This window comes from Musca vetustissima, unplaced genomic scaffold (genome assembly GCF_032173495.1).
Source record: "Musca vetustissima isolate MV318-11 ecotype Yass unplaced genomic scaffold, APGP_CSIRO_Mvet_v1 utg63244, whole genome shotgun sequence".
NCBI lineage: Eukaryota > Metazoa > Arthropoda > Insecta > Diptera > Muscidae > Musca > Musca vetustissima.
In genome coordinates, this window is record NW_026887327.1 from 1 (window position 1) to 19,110 (window position 19,110).

Below are 19,110 nucleotides of genomic sequence, written 5' to 3' on the forward strand. Positions count from 1 at the left end.
GGTTAGAATTTAGTGCAAAGTCATTTTGTTGTGTGGCTTGGAGAGAGATTCCGTGGAATTGATAGGACCCTATGATGTATTGTTATTATGGCACCATAATGTTGCCAACATTATTCTATGTCAAAATGTCGTAAACATTTGTTTTTGCTTATTTTTTAATTTTTTATTAGGAGCCTAGTCTCCTTCCTCATGCTTGATGACAGAGAAAGGTAAATAAAAAATGTAAGTTGATGTCTGTTGAAAAAAAAAAACACTGAAAAAATATTTTCGAGGTCTATACAGAGGCGTGGATTTAAAAAAAATATTTTTCAAGGTCTACAAGAGGCGTGGATTTTTTTAAAAAAATATTTTTGGAGGTCTACAAGAGGCATGGATTTTTTAAAAAAATATTTTCGGAGGTCTATAGAGAGGCGTGGATTTTTTAAAAAAATATTTTTGGAGGTCTATAGAGAGGCGTGGATTTTTTAAAAAAATATTTTTGGAGGTCTATAGAGAGGCGTGGATTTTTTAAAAAAATATTTTTGGAGGTCTATAGAGAGGCGTGGATTTTTTAAAAAAAATTTTTGGCGCTTAGTAAGAGGCGTGGATTTTTTAAAAAATTTTTTTTGGGCTTAGTAATAGGCGTGGATTTTTTAAAAAAAAATTTTTGGAGGTCTATAGAGAGGCGTGGATTTTTTAAAAAAATCTTTTTGATTTTAAAAAAATATTTTTTGAGGTCTACAAGAGGCGTGGATTAAAAAAAAATATTTTTTGAGGTCTACAAGAGGCGTGGATTTTTAAAAAAAAATTTTTTTGAGGTCTACAAGAGGCGTGGATTTTCAAAAAAAAATTTTTTGAGGTCTACAAGAGGCGTGGATTTTCAAAAAAATATTTGTTGAGGTCTACAAGAGGCGTGGATTTAAAAAAAAAATATTTTTTGAGGTCTACAAGAGGCGTGGATTAAAAAAAAAAATTTTTTTTTGAGGTCTACAAGAGGCGTGGATTAAAAAAAAATTTTTTTTGAGGTCTACAAGAGGCGTGGATTTTTAAAAAAATAATTTTTGAGGTCTACAAGAGGCGTGGATTTTTAAAAAAATATTTTTTGAGGTCTACAAGAGGCGTGGATTTTTAAAAAAATATTTTTAGAGGTCTACAAGAGGCGTGGATTTTTACAAAAATATTTTTTGAGGTCTACAAGAGGCGTGGATTTTTAAAAAAAATATTTTTTGAGGTCTACAAGAGGCGTGGATTTTTAAAAAAATATTTTTTGAGGTCTACAAGAGGCGTGGATTTTTAAAAAAATATTTTTTGAGGTCTACAAGAGGCGTGGATTTTTAAAAAAATATTTTTTGAGGTCTACAAGAGGCGTGGATTTTTAAAAAAATATTTTTTGAGGTCTACAAGAGGCGTGGATTTTTAAAAAAATATTTTTTGAGGTCTACAAGAGGCGTGGATTTTTTTAAAAATAATTTTCAGAGGCTACTATAAGGCGTGGATTTTTTAAAAAATAATTTTCAGAGGCTGCTATAAGGCGTGGATTTTTTAAAAAATAATTTTCAGAGGCTACTATAAGGCGTGGATTGTTTTAAAAAAATATTTTCAGAGGCTACTATAAGGCGTGGATTTTTTAAAAAACAATTTTCAGAGGCTACTGTAAGGAGTGGATTTTTTAAAAAATAATTTTCAGAGGCTACTGTAAGGAGTGGATTTTTTAAAAAATAATTTTCAGAGGCTATATTCGTAAGCTTTCCAAAAGGGAAATTTGAAGTATGATACACAATCTAACCTGGTTGAAAGACAAGCAACTGCCATGTCTTGTCAGACTAACAGCAATAGGTACAACTAAAGATCAGGTGAAATGTATCACACGCCTTTATTGTGCCACTAATTAGTGTACGTGATAAAAAGCTCCTCAAGCATATGGGTCATTACATGGGAAATTTGCTCATAGAAGGGGGGAGGAGAAACAAAAGTATATTTTCCAATAAAAAAAATTGCATTTCAAGGAGTAACCAGGATGTAAAACTTGACCTTCATTTTTTCTGACTCTGGCCCTGATTTGTTCTCCATGGACTACCCCATATTCAAATATATTTCCTAAATTCATTACTGCTGTCAATGTTTGTCGTCCAACGAAACGAAAAAAATGCTGTTGAGACCAAGTGGCTATGACTTAGCCTCTACTAAATGTGGCTTACCAACAACAGCATAATGGTAGCAACAACAACATCGACAACAACAACAATAAAAAACCTGCATTCAAGTTATTAAAAAGTGTAACCACTATCTAGGAATTTAAATCAGTAGCATTTAACAAAGTTACGCATCGCGACAACAAAACGAACAATGACATCGAAGACGATGACAGTTGGATCTCCAAAGATTTGGAGCTGTGGCCTATCTGGGATGACAGTCCATGGAGATGATAAACCTTCAGTTTGTTAGGAAAAAGTTTAAAACAAGATAACAACTGACAAAGCTCATTTGTTTTAAATGTAAAACCACAACAACACTAACACAAGACGCCAAGATGACAATAACAACGACAAGACGAAAGGTTGGGTTCAAAAATATATTTGTTTGGAGAGTCTACAGGAGGCGTGGATTTTTAAATAAATATTTTTTGAGGTCTACAAGAGGCGTGGATTTTTAAATAAATATTTTTTGAGGTCTACAAGAGGCGTGGATTTTTAAATAAATATTTTTTGAGGTCTACAAGAGGCGTGGATTTTTAAATAAATATTTTTTGAGGTCTACAAGAGGCGTGGATTTTTAAATAAATATTTTTTGAGGTCTACAAGAGGCGTGGATTTTTAAATAAATATTTTTTGAGGTCTACAAGAGGCGTGGATTTTTAAATAAATATTTTTTGAGGTCTACAAGAGGCGTGGATTTTTAAATAAATATTTTTTGAGGTCTACAAGAGGCGTGGATTTTTAAATAAATATTTTTTGAGGTCTACAAGAGGCGTGGATTTTTAAATAAATATTTTTTGAGGTCTACAAGAGGCGTGGATTTTTAAATAAATATTTTTTCAACAATCCTCAGCCATAGAGGCGTGGATTTTTAAATAAATATTTTTTGAGGTCTACAAGAGGGAGGGTCTAAAAGAGGCGTGGATTTTTTAAAACATATTTTCGAGGGTCTAAGAGAGGCGTGGATTTTTTAAAACATATTTTGGAGGGTCTAAAAGAGGCGTGGATTTTTTAAAACATATTTTGGAGGGTCTAAAAGAGGCGTGGATTTTTTAAAACATATTTTGGAGGCTCCAAAAGAGGCGTGGATTTTTTAAAACATATTTTGGAGGCTCCAAAAGAGGCGTGGATTTTTTAAAACATATTTTGGAGGCTCCAAAAGAGGCGTGGATTTTTTAAAACATATTTTGGAGGCTCCAAAAGAGGCGTGGATTTTTTAAAACATATTTTCGAGGGTCTAGGCGTGGATTTTTTAAAACATATTTTGGAGGTTCTAAAAGCGGCGTGGATTTTTTAAAACATATTTTGGAGGCTCCAAAAGAGGCGTGGATTTTTTAAAACATATTTTGGAGGCTCCAAAAGAGGCGTGGATTTTTTAAAACATATTTTCGAGGGTCTAGGCGTGGATTTTTTAAAACATATTTTGGAGGTTCTAAAAGCGGCGTGGATTTTTTAAAACATATTTTGGAGGGTCTAAAAGAGGCGTGTATTTTTTAAAGAAAATATTTTGGAGGGTCTAAAAGAGGCGTGGTTTTTTTAAAACATATTTTGGAGGGTCTAAAAGAGGCGTGGTTTTTTAACACATATTTTGTAATTAAAAAAAAATATTTTTAAGGCAACCACACCAAACGTGGATTTCATCATAACCTATTGTTAATTTTTTACTAACCGCTTCGATTATAAATATCTGTTTTATTTTTTTCCACATTTAAAACCCCCCATTGGTCATTCAATTGTGGTCAGGATTATTTTTGCAGTAAGCATGAGTAATTTAAAAAATGTACTTATTTTAAAAAAAATTGCATCAATAGCGAGTTGTTGAGGCGAAGTAGATCGCATACCAATAATCAGAATCCAATTGGAAGTCTATCAGAGCAGATCCATCTCTACATTATGGCGAGCCTAAAATTTCTGCCCCTTTACTCTGTTGTAATTGTGGCCTTATTGTGCCTTGTGCATCTGTCACAAGGGGAAATGTTCCATGTCGATGATGTTACCGTGGAGACCAAGACTAGTAAGACTCTTAAAATTATTTTTTTTAATCTGTATCTCAATTGTTTCCTCCTCCCATAGGTAATTTCCGTTGTGATCGCATTATTTGCCCCTCAACCGCCCAACGTTGTGTTGTGACCAAGAAAACCGAAGGCAAGGATCTGTCAAAGGTGAAACGTAAAAATATTTGCTATTCGGCGAAAAATGTTGTTGTACAAAAATCGAAGACCTTTGAAAATGTCAATAATGGCAAGCAGGTCTATTTCCATTTGGATGTTAACCACGATGGCAAAGTGAACGAACTATCGTTTGAAAAACCCAGCACTATGAAAAAAGTTAAACAGTCGTTTACAAATGCTTTCAATTCGATTAAAAGTAAATTCTCTTAAATTTGTTTTGAAAATAAAAATTTGAAAAATAATGATAAATAAAAATAAATGTGAAGAAAAGGAAATTGAGACGATTATTTAAAAATATTTTTAGGGCATCTATAAGAGGCGTGGATTTTTTAAACGAATATTTGTTTAGGGTCTATAAAAAGCGTGAATTCTTTACTTACTTACTTAGCTGGCTTGTGACAGAACTTTCGTTCCATAAGCCGAGCTTAAAAAAGATTTCCCGGTGCGTCGGCCTTTTGCGCAGTTTTTCCAATTTGAAAGACCATTTTCGGCGATTTTGTCTTCGACTTGATCTTTCCATCGTATTCATGCCTTCCCCTTCTGCGTGAACCACCAGCTGGTTCGCTTTTATATACCTTCTGGACTGGGTCCATTCTCACAACATGACCTAGCCAACGTAGTCGCTGAAGCTCAATACGTCTAACAATGTCGATGTCCGAAAATAGCTGTTACAACTCATGGCTCACGGCGATATTCACCGGCCCATAGATCTTTCAGGGAATTTTTCTCTCAAACACTCCAAGAGCTGCCTCGTCTGCTTGCGTAAGTACCCATGCTTCAGATCCATATAACAGCACGGGTAGTATCAGCGTCTTTTAAAGTGTGAGTTTGGTCTGACGGGGGTGGCCTTGCTTTCCTTCTCCGAATTTCAAAACTGCTGTAATTCGTTTTATTTATGGCGGTACCAAGTTATATAAAATCTTTGACTACCACGAAGCTGTAGTTCTCAAGTTCCGAGTCTACTGGACGTCTTGCGCGTTGATACCTACCATAAGCTTGGTCTTCTCGCCGTTCATTGCCAGACCCACTTTAGCAGACTCCTTCTCAATTTGTTCAAAGGTGGCTGTTACCGCTCTCAGTGTTCTACCCATTATGTCGATGTCATCGGCGTAGGCGAGTAACATGTGTGGTTTGGTGTACAGAGTGCCATTTCTGTTCACTTTTGCCTCTCGTATGACCCCTGCAGTAGGATGTTAAAAAGGTCACACGACAAACTATCACCTTGTCTGAATCTTCGTTCGGTATTAAAGGGCTCCGAGAGGTCCTTTCCGACTTTAACAGCTGATCTTTTGCCTGTTAAAGTTATCCTGCATAGCCGAATTAATTTTGCAGGAATGCCGAACGTAGACATGGCTTTAAACACCTCTGAACGGATAGGGCTGTCGAATGCGGCTTTATAGTCGACGAATAGGTGGAATGTGTCGATATGTTTTTCGTGGGTTTTTTCCAGGATTTGGAGCAGAGTGAAAATCTGGTCTATGGTGGATTTGCCAGTTGTGAAGTCGCATTGGTGTGGTCCAATAATGTCATTGGCCATTGGCTTCAGTCGTTTACACAGCACACAGGGTAGGACTTTATATGCTATGGGAAGAAGGCTTATTCCTCTATAGCTGGCACATATCGTATTGTCTACTTTTTTGTGCACGGGACACAGGATGCTGAGGTTCCAATCATTAGGCATGAATTCCTCCAAATTGTACTAATCAGATGGTGCATGCTCCTAATCAGCATCAGACTACCAGTCTTGAATAGTTCGACTGGTAACCCATCGGCTCCTGCTGCTTTATTGTTCTTGAGCCGATTAATTGCTTTTATGACCTCATCTTGGCTAGGTGGTGTACACTCTATACCATCATCTCTTATTGGTTCTGGGGTATCTTCTTCACCGCCACTATTTGATACCAGAAATTTCTCAAAATGTTCCTTTCAGATCCTCACCAGATTTCCTTCTCTACCTTTACAGGAGGATGTGCCTGCACCAAAGCCTTCGGTTTGGTGTTTTACCCGTTGGTAGAATTTTCGGACTTCATTCTGACTCCTGTATATCTCGCTGTGCTCACGTTTTTCTTGCTCTTTCTTCTTTTTTCTGAAAATAAGTTTCTCCTCGCTCCTTTTTTTCTGATAGTTCTCCATCGCATTACGCGTTGCTACTGTCCGCAGGGTTGCCCTATACTTTGCGTTTTTCATATCAGTAGCATTACGACACTCCTGATCGTACCATGGGTTTTTTGATGGTGGTCTTTGGTACCCAAGTGTTGCTTTTGCTGCAGTATTGCTGCTTCTATATTATTATCGGGACAAAGAGTGTTTTCGTCAAGCAGGTGGGTAAGTTGAGCAAAGTAGGCTATCTGTTGTATTTGCAGCTTTTCGACGTCAAATTTCGGTGTTAGACGTGTGCGTATCTTGGCTGCCACAAGATATTGGTCCGAATGGATATTCGCTCCCCGTATCGATCGGACGTCTAAAACACTGGATGAATGCCTTCCGTCTATCACAACTTGATCGATTTGATTTCTCGTTCTTCGATCGGGAGAAATCCAAGTGGCCTTGTGTATTTCCCTTCCGATTTTTGCATTAAAATCTCCTAGCAGAATTTTAATGTCATGGTCAGGGAAACGATCATATGCTGTTTCTAGGCGCTCGTAAAAGGTGTCTTTGGTCTGTTTATCTTTATCTTCGGTCGGAACTTCGCTTTTATACGGATTATAGCAATTCGCCCAACTACTAGAGTGAATCTGGAGACGAGGTCTTTTATTCTCCTGTTAACCAAAATCTGCAGTCAAATTCATGTCTCGTTTCATGACAGCTATAATACAGTGCGTAATCGTCTGATTTATTTACGCCTGTCCCTTTCCACCGTATTTCCTGTAAGGCAATAATATCGGCTTTGTACTTCTTGAGTACATCCGCCAAAGCGAAAACTGCGCCTGTTCTGTACAAGGTGCGCACATTCAAGTGGTCCTTTATACGTTTACGGGGGTCGTCAACATTAGGGGGTTTGGTTTTCTTTTTCTTTGCTTTTTCATAGTAGGAGTGGTTTTCCGGGTGTGGGCAACTAACCCATTTGTTTGTCACTATTTCATCGGGTGATGAATCCTGTGGGTTTTACATGATTCCCGCATTAACGGCTTTAACTCAACGAGCACTCTGAAGCTGATCCGCAGGTACCAATTCGAAGATCCGCCGCAAAGCTTCACTTCCTCCTTGGTGAGGAGTCGAGGACTACCTAAACCTCTGCCTTTCTATGGGTCAGGCACCCGGTTGATAATGCGACTCCACATCGAGCCGAAGCTCTTCCCGCGAAATCTTTGGGCTAACCAACAGCCACCACATTGCACCCTAAGGGGCAATCCGAATCGTCAGGCAGAAACCACTGTTTGTTCGTCAATTCTGACAAGGGAACTAGTGACCCTCCAGACACTCATGTGTCTCCACTACGTATCTAGTCCAACGCCCTTCGACGTCGGAAAACTGCTCCATGCCCCGATAAGATCGAGGATCACTCCTGACCTTATCAGGCGACTTCAGTAGCACGATGACCTTCGCAGATTTCCACACCTTCGAGAAAATGTCCAAACGAACACACTTGGCAAGCAGAGCCTCTAGGAATTCTGGAATGACCTTCCAGATGCTTTTACACATCTCTCCAGTAAAACGGTCCAATCCCAGGTGACTTATTGCATCGCACAAGAGCCACGGCCTGTTCAATCTCGTTTCTTTCCAAGTCAGGGGCAACAGCCGCACCCTCCTGTGGAGAATGCAACTCCTGCTCCAACCATGGAAAGAAAGAGGACATCAGACCGAGTATGCACTCACTCCAAGTAGTGATGACTCGGCCATTCACCTTGATGCCAGAGACATCAAGGGTCTGCTTCGACCTGCAGATGCGGTACATCTGACCCCAGTGGCTGACAAAAGATTGCCATTGGTTCTCTTTAGCAGCCTCCATCATCGCCTGATATTCATTCAGGCACTCCCTGTATGCAACAGCATGTATGCCAATTTGATCAGTATTTCAGTATTTCAGGGCCACAATTACAACTGAATAAAGGGGTAGACATTTTAGGCTCGCCATAATTATCGATCTGATCCGATTGAATTCTCATTATAGATGCCCTAAAGATATTCGTTTAAAAATCCACGCCTCTTATAGAGCCCCAAAAAATATTCGTTTAAAAATCCAAGCCTCTTATAGAGCCCCAAAAAATATTCGTTTAAAAAAACCACGCCTCTTATATATGTCCTGTAAAAATATTCGTTTAAAAAAACCACGCCTCTTATAGATGTCCTGAAAAAATATTCGTTTAAAAATCCACGCCTCTTATAGAGACCCAAAAAATATTCGTTTAAAAATCCACGCTTCTTATAGAGACCCAAAAAATATTCGTTTAAAAAATCTACGAATCTTATAGATGTCCTGAAAAAATATTCGTTTAAAAAATCTACGAATCTTATAGATGTCCTGAAAAAATATTCGTTTAAAAATCCACGCTTCTTATAGAGACCCAAAAAATATTCGTTTAAAAAATCTACGAATCTTATAGATGTCCTGAAAAAATATTCGTTTAAAAAATCTACGAATCTTATAGATGTCCTGAAAAAATATTCGTTTAAAAATCCACGCCTCTTATAGAGACCCAAAAAATATTCGTTTAAAAATCGACGCCTCTTATAGAGACGCAAAAAATATTCGTTTAAAAAATCTACGAATCTTATAGATGTCCTGAAAAAATATTCGTTTAAAAAATCTACGAATCTTATAGATGTCCTGAAAAAATATTCGTTTAAAAATCCACGCTTCTTATAGAGACCCAAAAAATATTCGTTTAAAAAATCTACGAATCTTATAGATGTCCTGAAAAAATATTCGTTTAAAAAATCTACGAATCTTATAGATGTCCTGAAAAAATATTCGTTTAAAAATCCACGCCTCTTATAGATGTCCTGAAAAAATATTCGTTTAAAAATCGACGCCTCTTATAGAGACGCAAAAAATATTCCTTTAAAAATCCACGCCTCTTATAGAGACCCAAAAAATATTCGTTTAAAAATCCACGCCTCTTATAGAGACCCAAAAAATATTCGTTTAAAAAATCCACGCCTCTTATAGATGTCCTGAAAAAATATTCGTTTAAAAAATCCACGCCTCTTATAGATGCCCTGAAAAAAATATTCGTTTAAAAAATCCACGCCTCTTATAGAGCCCTACAATAATTTCATGTCTTAATTACTAAAATTTAACCCCTTCCCCTGCAAAACTGCTACCGTTTAGTAGCTGCCTACTAATCGAATTTAGTAGCACGTTTGATATTCGGAGAGAGAATCTGACCAGAATCGACCTCTCTCCCTCTGTTTTTTTCCACCTGTTGACCACAATAATCTGCCAAATAAATACACCTGTCCCCTGTGTGTCTGTGTGTGTTTGTCTTTTTGTATGGTCTCCCAAGATAAGTGGCTCGAAATTTTGTGGTCTTTTCTTATTGGCCAATTAAGATAACGCCTACTTCGGCACATTTAATTTTTTTTCGGGGTGAGTTTGTGGCCAACATCATTCAGAGAGGCTGAGAGTTTAAACATGGCATGAACGGAACAATAACAACAACTACAGCCAGCATGTATAACACTTGGCCATTGGTTTTTGAGCTAAATGATCGGATGGTTGAATGGGTTGGTTCAATGCTCACCTGTGTGAGTGGTGGTGTGTGTGTCTGGAGAAGAGAAGCTGGACTTGAAATGACGACAACAACAACTGGCTTCGCTGAGCTGTTTGTGATATTTGTTGTCCAGCTGTGACTGGCATGGATGTAAGTGTCATAACAATGCTCCAAGGGATCATAACGTGATTTGATGCGGAACCGTAACGACATAGCAACGGCTGAACGTGTGACGGGTTGAAGTGAAAAAAAATTACAACAAAAAATTAAAACAACAAAATTAAAAAGAATATATTTTTTAAATAAAATAGAACCCGATCTGTAAAAATATTAAAAGAAAAAATAAGTTCGGAAAAATATTGTGAAAGTGTCTACAAAGTGCTTCCCTCACCTCATACTATGCATGAGCTGAGAATGGGTTACAAACAATCGCTATTGCAACGTTTACAACAAATCGAAATGTCGGCCTATCAAAAATCCGAAACCGAACCAACAAACAAACGTCGGGATACCCAGCCAGCCGATGCTGAGCCGGCTGCTGCTGGCGCCGTCGGTCTGAATGTTACAGATTTTAGTATACAACGGATATTAGGAGATTCACCGGACAAATGTAAACCCTCACAATCGCCACGTACCTCCAGCAGTTCCATAACACAGGATACACCACCCACCAGTCCCAAACTCTATGCACCGGTGGCCACAAAGGCCCAATACCCTGTAGCGGCAGATATTTTGGATTTATCAAAAACGAAAACGGGAACATCAACAATACCATCTTCCAACCCTGCCTTGGAATTCCCCTACACCACACCTGATGCAGGTTTTACCTACCCCGCCATACATCCCAACATTTTGGCAGCGATGGCGGCCCAGAAATTCTATGCCCAATTTTTGCCGCAGATGTTTAGTGGAGCTACAACAACCGCAGCAATGGCGGGTTTATACCAGCAATTACCCCTACCCCGCAGTGCACCTGGACCAGCAACCTCGTCCTATCAAAAGCGTTACTTTGCACCCTATGTTCTGAACAACAACAACAACCAGAACAGCAACAAACAAAATCCCACACACACCCCCCTAACACCACCCACACCCACCGCACCGCAATGCCAAACATCCGCACCATCATCATCAACCTCCACACCAACCACAAGCAAATATATCTGCTCTCGCCTCGATTGTTCGGAATGTTTGGAGAACTATTATAAAACACCAAATTCTGCCACTGGTGGTTATTCGTATAAGAGCCCAATATTGTCACCCACAGCCTCAACCATCAGCTCCACCAGCTCTTATCATTCGAAAATACAAAAGGATGTAATGCTATCGGCGGCGGCTTCGACAAATATTTCATTGACATCGGTGACAAATATCCATTTGACTACAGGAAAGGGTGCCACCGGAGCAGGAGGATCTATGTCAACGTTATTTGAAAGTCGGAATTCAGAGGAAATTAGCTATAAATGTCGGATATGCGATAAGGTTTTTGGATGTTCACAGACATTGCAGGTAAGAGGAGGTCACGATTTTTTTTAAATTAAAATAAAATATATTGGAGAGGAATATATTTAGTAAATAATTTCAGATTTAGAGTTACCTTAGGAGCGGGTTGAAACGGTCACATTTAAGGGACAAAGTGAAATAATCTTCACCTTTAGATATCTTTTCGAGGTATTCAAAAAATTTGTCGACCATTTGTTAGTAAAATTCAAGTTTAAAGACACATTGGAAGAGTTCAAAAATTCGAACATTTCATTTCAGATTCCTAATAGAATCCGTCAAAGGCACACAAAAACATTTTTCGAACATTTGATATAAACACATCACTTCTAAAGAGCATTCCAAAAATTCGATATCAAAAAATCGTAGTAGAATATGGGGAAATATCCTCAAGGAAGTTGGGGATTTAAAAACTTAGAAGTGGTCCTTGAGACTTCCATTCCGAACAATTCTATTGAAGCTCTCTGAAGAGGATTTATAATCAGATTTTAGTTGGAACTAAAACAAGGTAATCTAACATTCGATGTTATGAATAATTACAAAAATGGAGACCTTGAAGAGCGACCCATGCATAAGCCTCTACCCTCCCATACTTCATTTGAGGGGGGTGGGGGGGGTTTTCTAAAAATGTTTTCATTTAAAAGGCCTTCAATTTTTTCAGAAAATGTATTTTTAAAGCCGCCTTTTTGACGCTTCCGAATTCACTACACAATTGGTAGGGCTAAATTACCTTGTGGAGGTTTCTAAATCTACTTATAAATCCTCTTAAGGGGCTTCAATTAAATAAGTACAGGATGGAAGTCGATTCTGTGAGCTTAAACCATTTAACCTTCTATGGGGTTCAACAAATTTCTAAATCTGCCAGACCTTTTCTCAAGTTTCCAAAAAAATCAGAATTTTTGGATCAAGAGCTTCCAAAATGCATAACAATGTCCGACGCAGACGAACTTAAAAAAAAAAATTATCCTTCCAAAGGAGGTTTCAAAAAATTCCTGAAGTAGGTTTAGATTTTCCATTGGATGGTACTAACATCGTATTGCTCTTAAACCTTTGGTATGTGTGGATGTGTATGGGTCTACGTTTTGATAATCCGTCATACGGGTCCGCCTCATTTTGGTATATTGGAGATTTTCAGAGATTTTTATGGTTCTGGGAGTATTTTTCCAACCGAAGTGGTTTTAGTTTGCATTCTCAGTATACAGAAAATTTTCGATGTAGGTCCATGTTTTGACATAACCCTCATGCAGCTTTATCCACATTTTCAGAACGAAGTACCTCTAGTTTAGTTCTCCGAAGCATTCAGAGGCTGATAGACATTTCTACAGAAAATATTCAATATCGGTCCACGTACTGTTATGGCCTTCATATTCAAGTTTCGCCCTCGTTCCGATAGTTTTAAGGCTTTTAGTCGCATTAAATCGGCATTTCGGGTATTTAAAGGTGACATATATGTATTCAGAAAAATATCAATATGGCCCAGGTACTAACATAGGACTAAGGTTCTGGCATAGGACTAAAGAAGGTCTTACCACATTTTGGGTACTTCCCAGGTTTTATCCGAACATTCTCACAGAAGTGGCGGTTATTTGACATTCCGAGTTCTTGGATGTTGACATAAATCTTTCCAAAGAATAATTGCTATAGCCCTATATATGTGAGGACCTAATTTTCGATATTTAGTTGAATTTTGCCAACGAAGTGACTGTAATATGCCATTACGCAGTTCTCGAAAGAAAATTATAAATATAGGCCCAGGTTCTGACATCTCATTTTCGGTATTTTTAAATCTTTAGCGGACATTCTCATTGAAGTGACAGTAATTTTTTTTAATTTGAAGTTCTTGGAGGTTGGCATTAATCTACGCAAAATTCGAGAAGCCAATAAGGACTTTTTGGTTGATCTCTGGAGAATCTCTAAGGTTGTGGAATTTTGAATACCCTCTAAGGGGGGTATTTCCAATAAAATGCTCTCTTCCAAGATATTGGCTACCTCTAAAAACATTCGTTTAAAAATCCAATCCGCTGAATTCCCTGCTTAAAAAATTCAGTTTTTGCCATTCTGCAACCGATACTAAATTTTTCATTTGGTCAGATATAGAAGCTATATCTAAATCTGAACCGATTTCAGGAAACTTAACACAAATCATTCTATACCTAATTCATTACGCTGTGCCAAATTTCATGCAAAGTGAAAGATATATAGGGACTTTGGTGCACCAAATACATTAAATCGGGCGAAACTATATATGGGAGCTATATTTAAATCTGAACCGACTTTAGGGAAACTTAACACACATCATTCTAGACCTAATTCAATATGCTGTGCCAAATTTCGTGCAAATTGAGAGATATATAGGGACTTTGGTGCACCATTTACATTAAATCGGACGAAAATATATATGAGAACTATATCTAAATCTTAACCGATTTTTCCAAATTTCAATGGGGTTCGTCCTTGGGCCCAATAAATGAGCTGTGCAAAATTTCATCCATTTCGAATCATAAATGCGACCTGTACTATGTTTACAATTTAACATGGATAGACGGACGGACATGCATAAATCGACTTAAGAAGTGATTCTATGCGTATTCTCAAAAGGAACCATGCGTATATCTCGTTTCCTTTTGCCTGTTACAAACATATGCACAAACCATTATACCCTGTACCACAGTGTGGTGAAGGGTATAATAAAATCTAAATCTGTTCGACATTTTCTCAAATTTCTCAAAAGAAAACGGATGTTTTAAAATCTTGCCCTTCAAGGGTTTCAAAAATTCAAAATAAAGTCCGACCCAAGCGAGCTCATAAATAGGGCCTTCGGGGGTTTCCAAAAAAATCCCATATTAGGTTTAGATTTCTAGTTGAATAGCTTATAAAGCCATAGACCTCTGGTATATGTGTAAATGTTCTGTATCGTCGAATTACTGAACCCCATATAAGGGTTCCGGCTCATTTTCGATATTTTAAAAAATTTCAGAAAATTTTATGGTTCTAGGTGCATTTTTCCACCGAGAGGGACTGGGATCTTAGAGGGTGATTGAAATCGTTGCAGAAAATATTCATATTGGTTTGATAAAAACCTCTATTTAACGGTCTCGCATTATTTTCGATATTTTGTAGCTTTTTTAGCCGAACTTTCCCATTGAAGAAATTGTTAATCGGCATTTGGGGTTTTTGCAAGGTTACATATATCTATGCAGAAAATGATCAATATTGGCACAGGTTTTGACTTATCCTCCATAAAAAGGTTCGCATGGTTTTAGCCGCATTTTCACAGCTCATTTTCTCCGAGGCTCTTAGGGGCTGATTAACATTTCTGCAGAAAAATTGTCAATATCGGCCAACGTATTCGTATAGCCTCCATATTATAGTACCGACCTCCGTATTTTGATGGTTTTAACGGCACATTCTCGTCGAGGAGACGGTAATTTATCAGTTCCGAGTTCTTGAAGCTATGCAAATGCGGAGTATCATCAAGGAATCTCTAGGGGTTACCTATGTATTCTCTAGGAGTAGAGAAATCCCCCTTAAGTACCCACTAAAGTGGTTTGGTATTTTTGAGAAATTCGAACATCGGTTGGTTACCTCTAAAATATTTAAAAACAACTCGAGCTTCGATTAGTTACTTGTAAAAATATTCTTTAAAAAATCCGAGTTTCCATTGGGTACATTTAAAACTATTTAAAAAATAGGTCTCGGTTTGGTACCTACAAAGACATTCATTAATATATCCGATTTTCGTTTGGATACCTGTAAAAATATACAACACTCGAGCCTCGATTCTGTAACTCTAAAAATATATTTGAAAAAATCTGAGCTTCGATTGAGTACCTCTAAAAATATTTCGTTAAAAATCTGAGCTTTATTTTATGTTTATAGAGGTAAAAACATAAACAAATCTGAGCTACGATTGGGCACCTCTAAAATCCGAGATTTGATTTGTTACCTCTAAAAATATTCCATTAAAAAATCTGAGCATCGATTGAGTACATCTAAAAATGTTCTCTAGAAAACTCCGAGTTTCTAAAAATATAAAAATGTTTGAACTTCCATTGGGTACCTCTAAAAAATATTCATTTAAAACATTCATGCATTGTACAGATCCTTAAAAATATTCTTCAAGCAATTCCGAGCCCTTTATAGACCCTCTAAAAATATTCTTAAAAAAATGTTTACCCTTTATGAGCCGCTTAAAAATATTCTTTAAAATATCCACACCTCTTATAGATGGCCTCAAAAATATTCTTTCAATAATCCACTTCTTCTATTAGTCCCAAAAAAATATCCTTTAAAAAGCCACGCCTCTTATAGACCCTTAAAAAATATTCTTTAGAAATTCATCGCCTCTTATTGATTTTTAAAAGTCGACGCCTTTTGTGGACCCTCTAATATTATTTAAAAAACCCACGCCTTTTTAAAATCATTGCCTCTTATTGACCCTGTAAAAAAATTCTCGAACATCGACGCCTTTTATGATCCCTCTAGAAATATTCTAGATGATCGACTCCTTTGTGGTAACTCTAAAAAATATTCTAGATGATCGACTCCTTTGTGGTAACTCTAAAAAATATTCCTTAAAAAATCCACGCCTCTTCAAGACCCTCTAAAATATGTTTTAAAAAATCCACGCCTCTTTAAGACCCTCTAAAATATGTTTTAAAAAATCCACGCCTCTTTAAAACCCTCTAAAATATGTTTTAAAAAATCCACGCCTTCCTGAAAATTTTATTAATAATTTCCCTCTTTCTTCTTTCCTTTCCAGGCCCATGAAAAAACCCACAAATCACCACGCTATGAATGCACCGATTGCGGCAAAGGTTTCTCCCAATTGCGGAACTACAAATACCATCTCTCCGTGCATCGTGGAACCAAAGAATTTGCAGCGGAATGCCCCGAATGTGGCAAGACCTTCAACGACAAAGGCTACCTAAGCAGCCACATGAAAATTCATCGCAATAAAAAGGAATACGAATGTCCCTATTGTCCGAAGTCCTTTAATCAACGTGTTGCCTTTAATATGCATGTACGCATACACACGGGTGTAAAGCCGCACAAATGTGCCGAATGTGGTAAACGTTTCTCGCGTAAAATGCTACTGAAGCAACACATGCGCACACACAGCGGAGAAAAACCTTATCAATGTTCGGTGTGCGGTAAATCATTTGCCGATCGTAGTAATATGACACTACATCATAGGCTGCATTCGGGTATCAAGCCATTCAATTGTCCCATCTGCCCGAAGGCATTCACCAAGAAACATCATCTGAAGACACACTTGAACTATCATACCGGTTGTAAGCCCTATGTCTGTCCACATCCGAATTGCAATCAGGCCTTTACACAATCGAGTAATATGCGAACGCATGCCAAAAAATGTCAATATCGACCGTTACAAATGACACAGTTTTCAACACCATCATCTGCTGGAGCTGTAGCTTCTTCTGCGATGGCCAACAGTTCAATAACATCATCCTCATCATCGGCTGAAACGAAATCATCAATATCCGCCGCCTCAGTTGCAGCAGCCGCTGCCTCATCTTCATCGGCCATAACGGCCCAAAGTCTGCTGCTGAATACCATTTCCCGTTTACCTTCAACGGCTGGTGTTGGCAGCAACGGTAACAGTCTTTATCATGGTGTAAATGTCCCATCGACCAGCATCAGCAGCATTCCTTACATGCCATCCACCACTTTATCGGCTGGCATTCGGATGTTATCCACAGTTCACAATTCCGTACCAACGACCGCTTCCACTGGATTTCCGCCAGCCCAGCAGCCTCTACTGTCCACCTTGAGACCGTTTTAAAGGCACACAAGCAACAAGCATTCCCGACAGCCACATAACAGTCCAACGGAATAGTCCAACGTGCAATGTCCCCTTCCTTCCATCCTCCTATCAAGATAATTAGTTTAGCTTTAAAACTTCCTCCTTAAATTGACATTTATTACTAGGTTTAGTTATTTAAACGCTTTAATTATTTTTATGTACTGTTTTTTTCATCTTCTTCTTCTTCCACAACATTTCAAACTGTGATACAAATGATAGTTTTAAAAAAGTAGCTGTAATTTTTAGTTTTAATTTCTCTTTTGTCTTCTGTCCCGCTTGCCAAGTATTCCCCTTAGCTTTAGTGATAGTGAAAGAAATAAAATAAATTTATATTTAAAAAAAAATTTTGTGTTTATTTTTTCCAATAAATCTGCAGCTCGAAGAACATTTTTCTACAATTAACTTACTTAGCTGGCTTGTGACCGAACTTTCGTTCCATAAGCCGAGCTTAGAAAAGATTTCCAGGCGCGTCAGTCTTTTGCGCAGTTTTTCCAATTTGAAAGACCATTTTTGGCGATGTGGTCTTCGACTTGATCTTTCCAACGTATTTTTGGCCTTCCCCTTCTGCATGAACCATCAGCTGGTTCGCTTTTATATGTCTTCTGGGCTGGAGAATCTTCATCCATTCTCACAACATGACCTAGCCAACGTAGTCGCTATAGCTCAATACGTCCAACATTTCCGATGTCAGAGAATAGCTGCTACAGCTCATGGTTCATTCGACGGCGATATTCACCATCAACGCAGATCGGCCCATAGATCTTTCGGAGAATTTTTTGCTCTCAAACACTCCAAGAGCTGTCTCATCTGCTTGCGCAAGTACCCATGCTTCAGATCCGTATAACACCACGGGTAGTATCAGCGTCTTGTAGAGTGTGAGTTTGGTCTGACGGAGGAGGTGGCCTTGCTTTTGAGTTGTTTGCCCAGACCATAGTAGCATCTACTGGCCATCACTATCCTTCTCCGAATTTCTAAACCGATGTCATTCGTTTTATTTATGGCGGTACCAAGGTTTATAAAATCTTTGACTACCTCGAAGCTGTAATTCTCAAGTTCCACAGTTGGTCCGAGTCTAATGGACGTCTTGCGCGTTGATACCATCAGCTTGGTCTTCTCGCCATTTACTGCCAGACCCACTTTGGCAGACTCCTTCTCAATTTGTTCAAAGGTGGCTGTTACCGCTCTCAATGTTCGACCTATTATTTCGATGTCATCGGCGTAGGCGAGTAACATGTGTTGTTTGGTGTACATAGTACCATTTCTGTTCACTTTTGCCTCTCGTATGACCTTTTCCAGCAGGATGTTAAAAAGGTCACACGACAAACTTGTCACCTTGTCTGAATCTTAGTTCGGTATTAAAGGGCTCCGAGAGGTCCTTTCCGACTTAAACTGCTGATATTGTGCCTGTTAAAGTTATCCTGCATAGCCGAATTCATTTTAGAGGAATGGCAAACGCAGACATGGCTTTATATACCTCTGAACGGATAGGGCTGTCGAATGCGGCTTTATAGTCGACGAATAGATGGAATGTGTTGATGTGTTTTTCGTGGGTTTTTTTCCAGGATTTGGCGCAGAGTGAATATCTGTCGATGTCATCGGCGTGGGCAAGTAACATGTGTTGTTTGGTGTACAAAGTGTCATTTCTGTTCACTTTTGCCTCTCGTATGACCTTTTCCAGCAGGATGTTAAAAAGACCACAAGACAAACTGTCACCTTGTCTGAATCCTCGTTCGGTATTAAAGGGCTCCGAGAGGTCCTTTCCGAATTTAATTTAATAGCCGAAT

General features: G+C 38.2%; 1 protein-coding gene across 1 annotated transcript; it reads left to right on the forward strand.

Annotated features, from left to right (window-relative positions):
• The first annotated feature begins 10,396 nt into the window (after positions 1–10,396).
• On the forward strand, positions 10,397–17,305 carry LOC133334897 (zinc finger protein ZFP2). The gene is made up of 2 exons (XM_061543214.1): positions 10,397–11,508; positions 16,262–17,305. The coding sequence occupies exons 1-2, from the start codon at positions 10,399–10,401 to the stop codon at positions 17,303–17,305; spliced, it is 2,154 nt and encodes a 717-aa protein (XP_061399198.1). The 5' UTR covers positions 10,397–10,398.
• Positions 17,306–19,110: the final 1,805 nt, after the last annotated feature.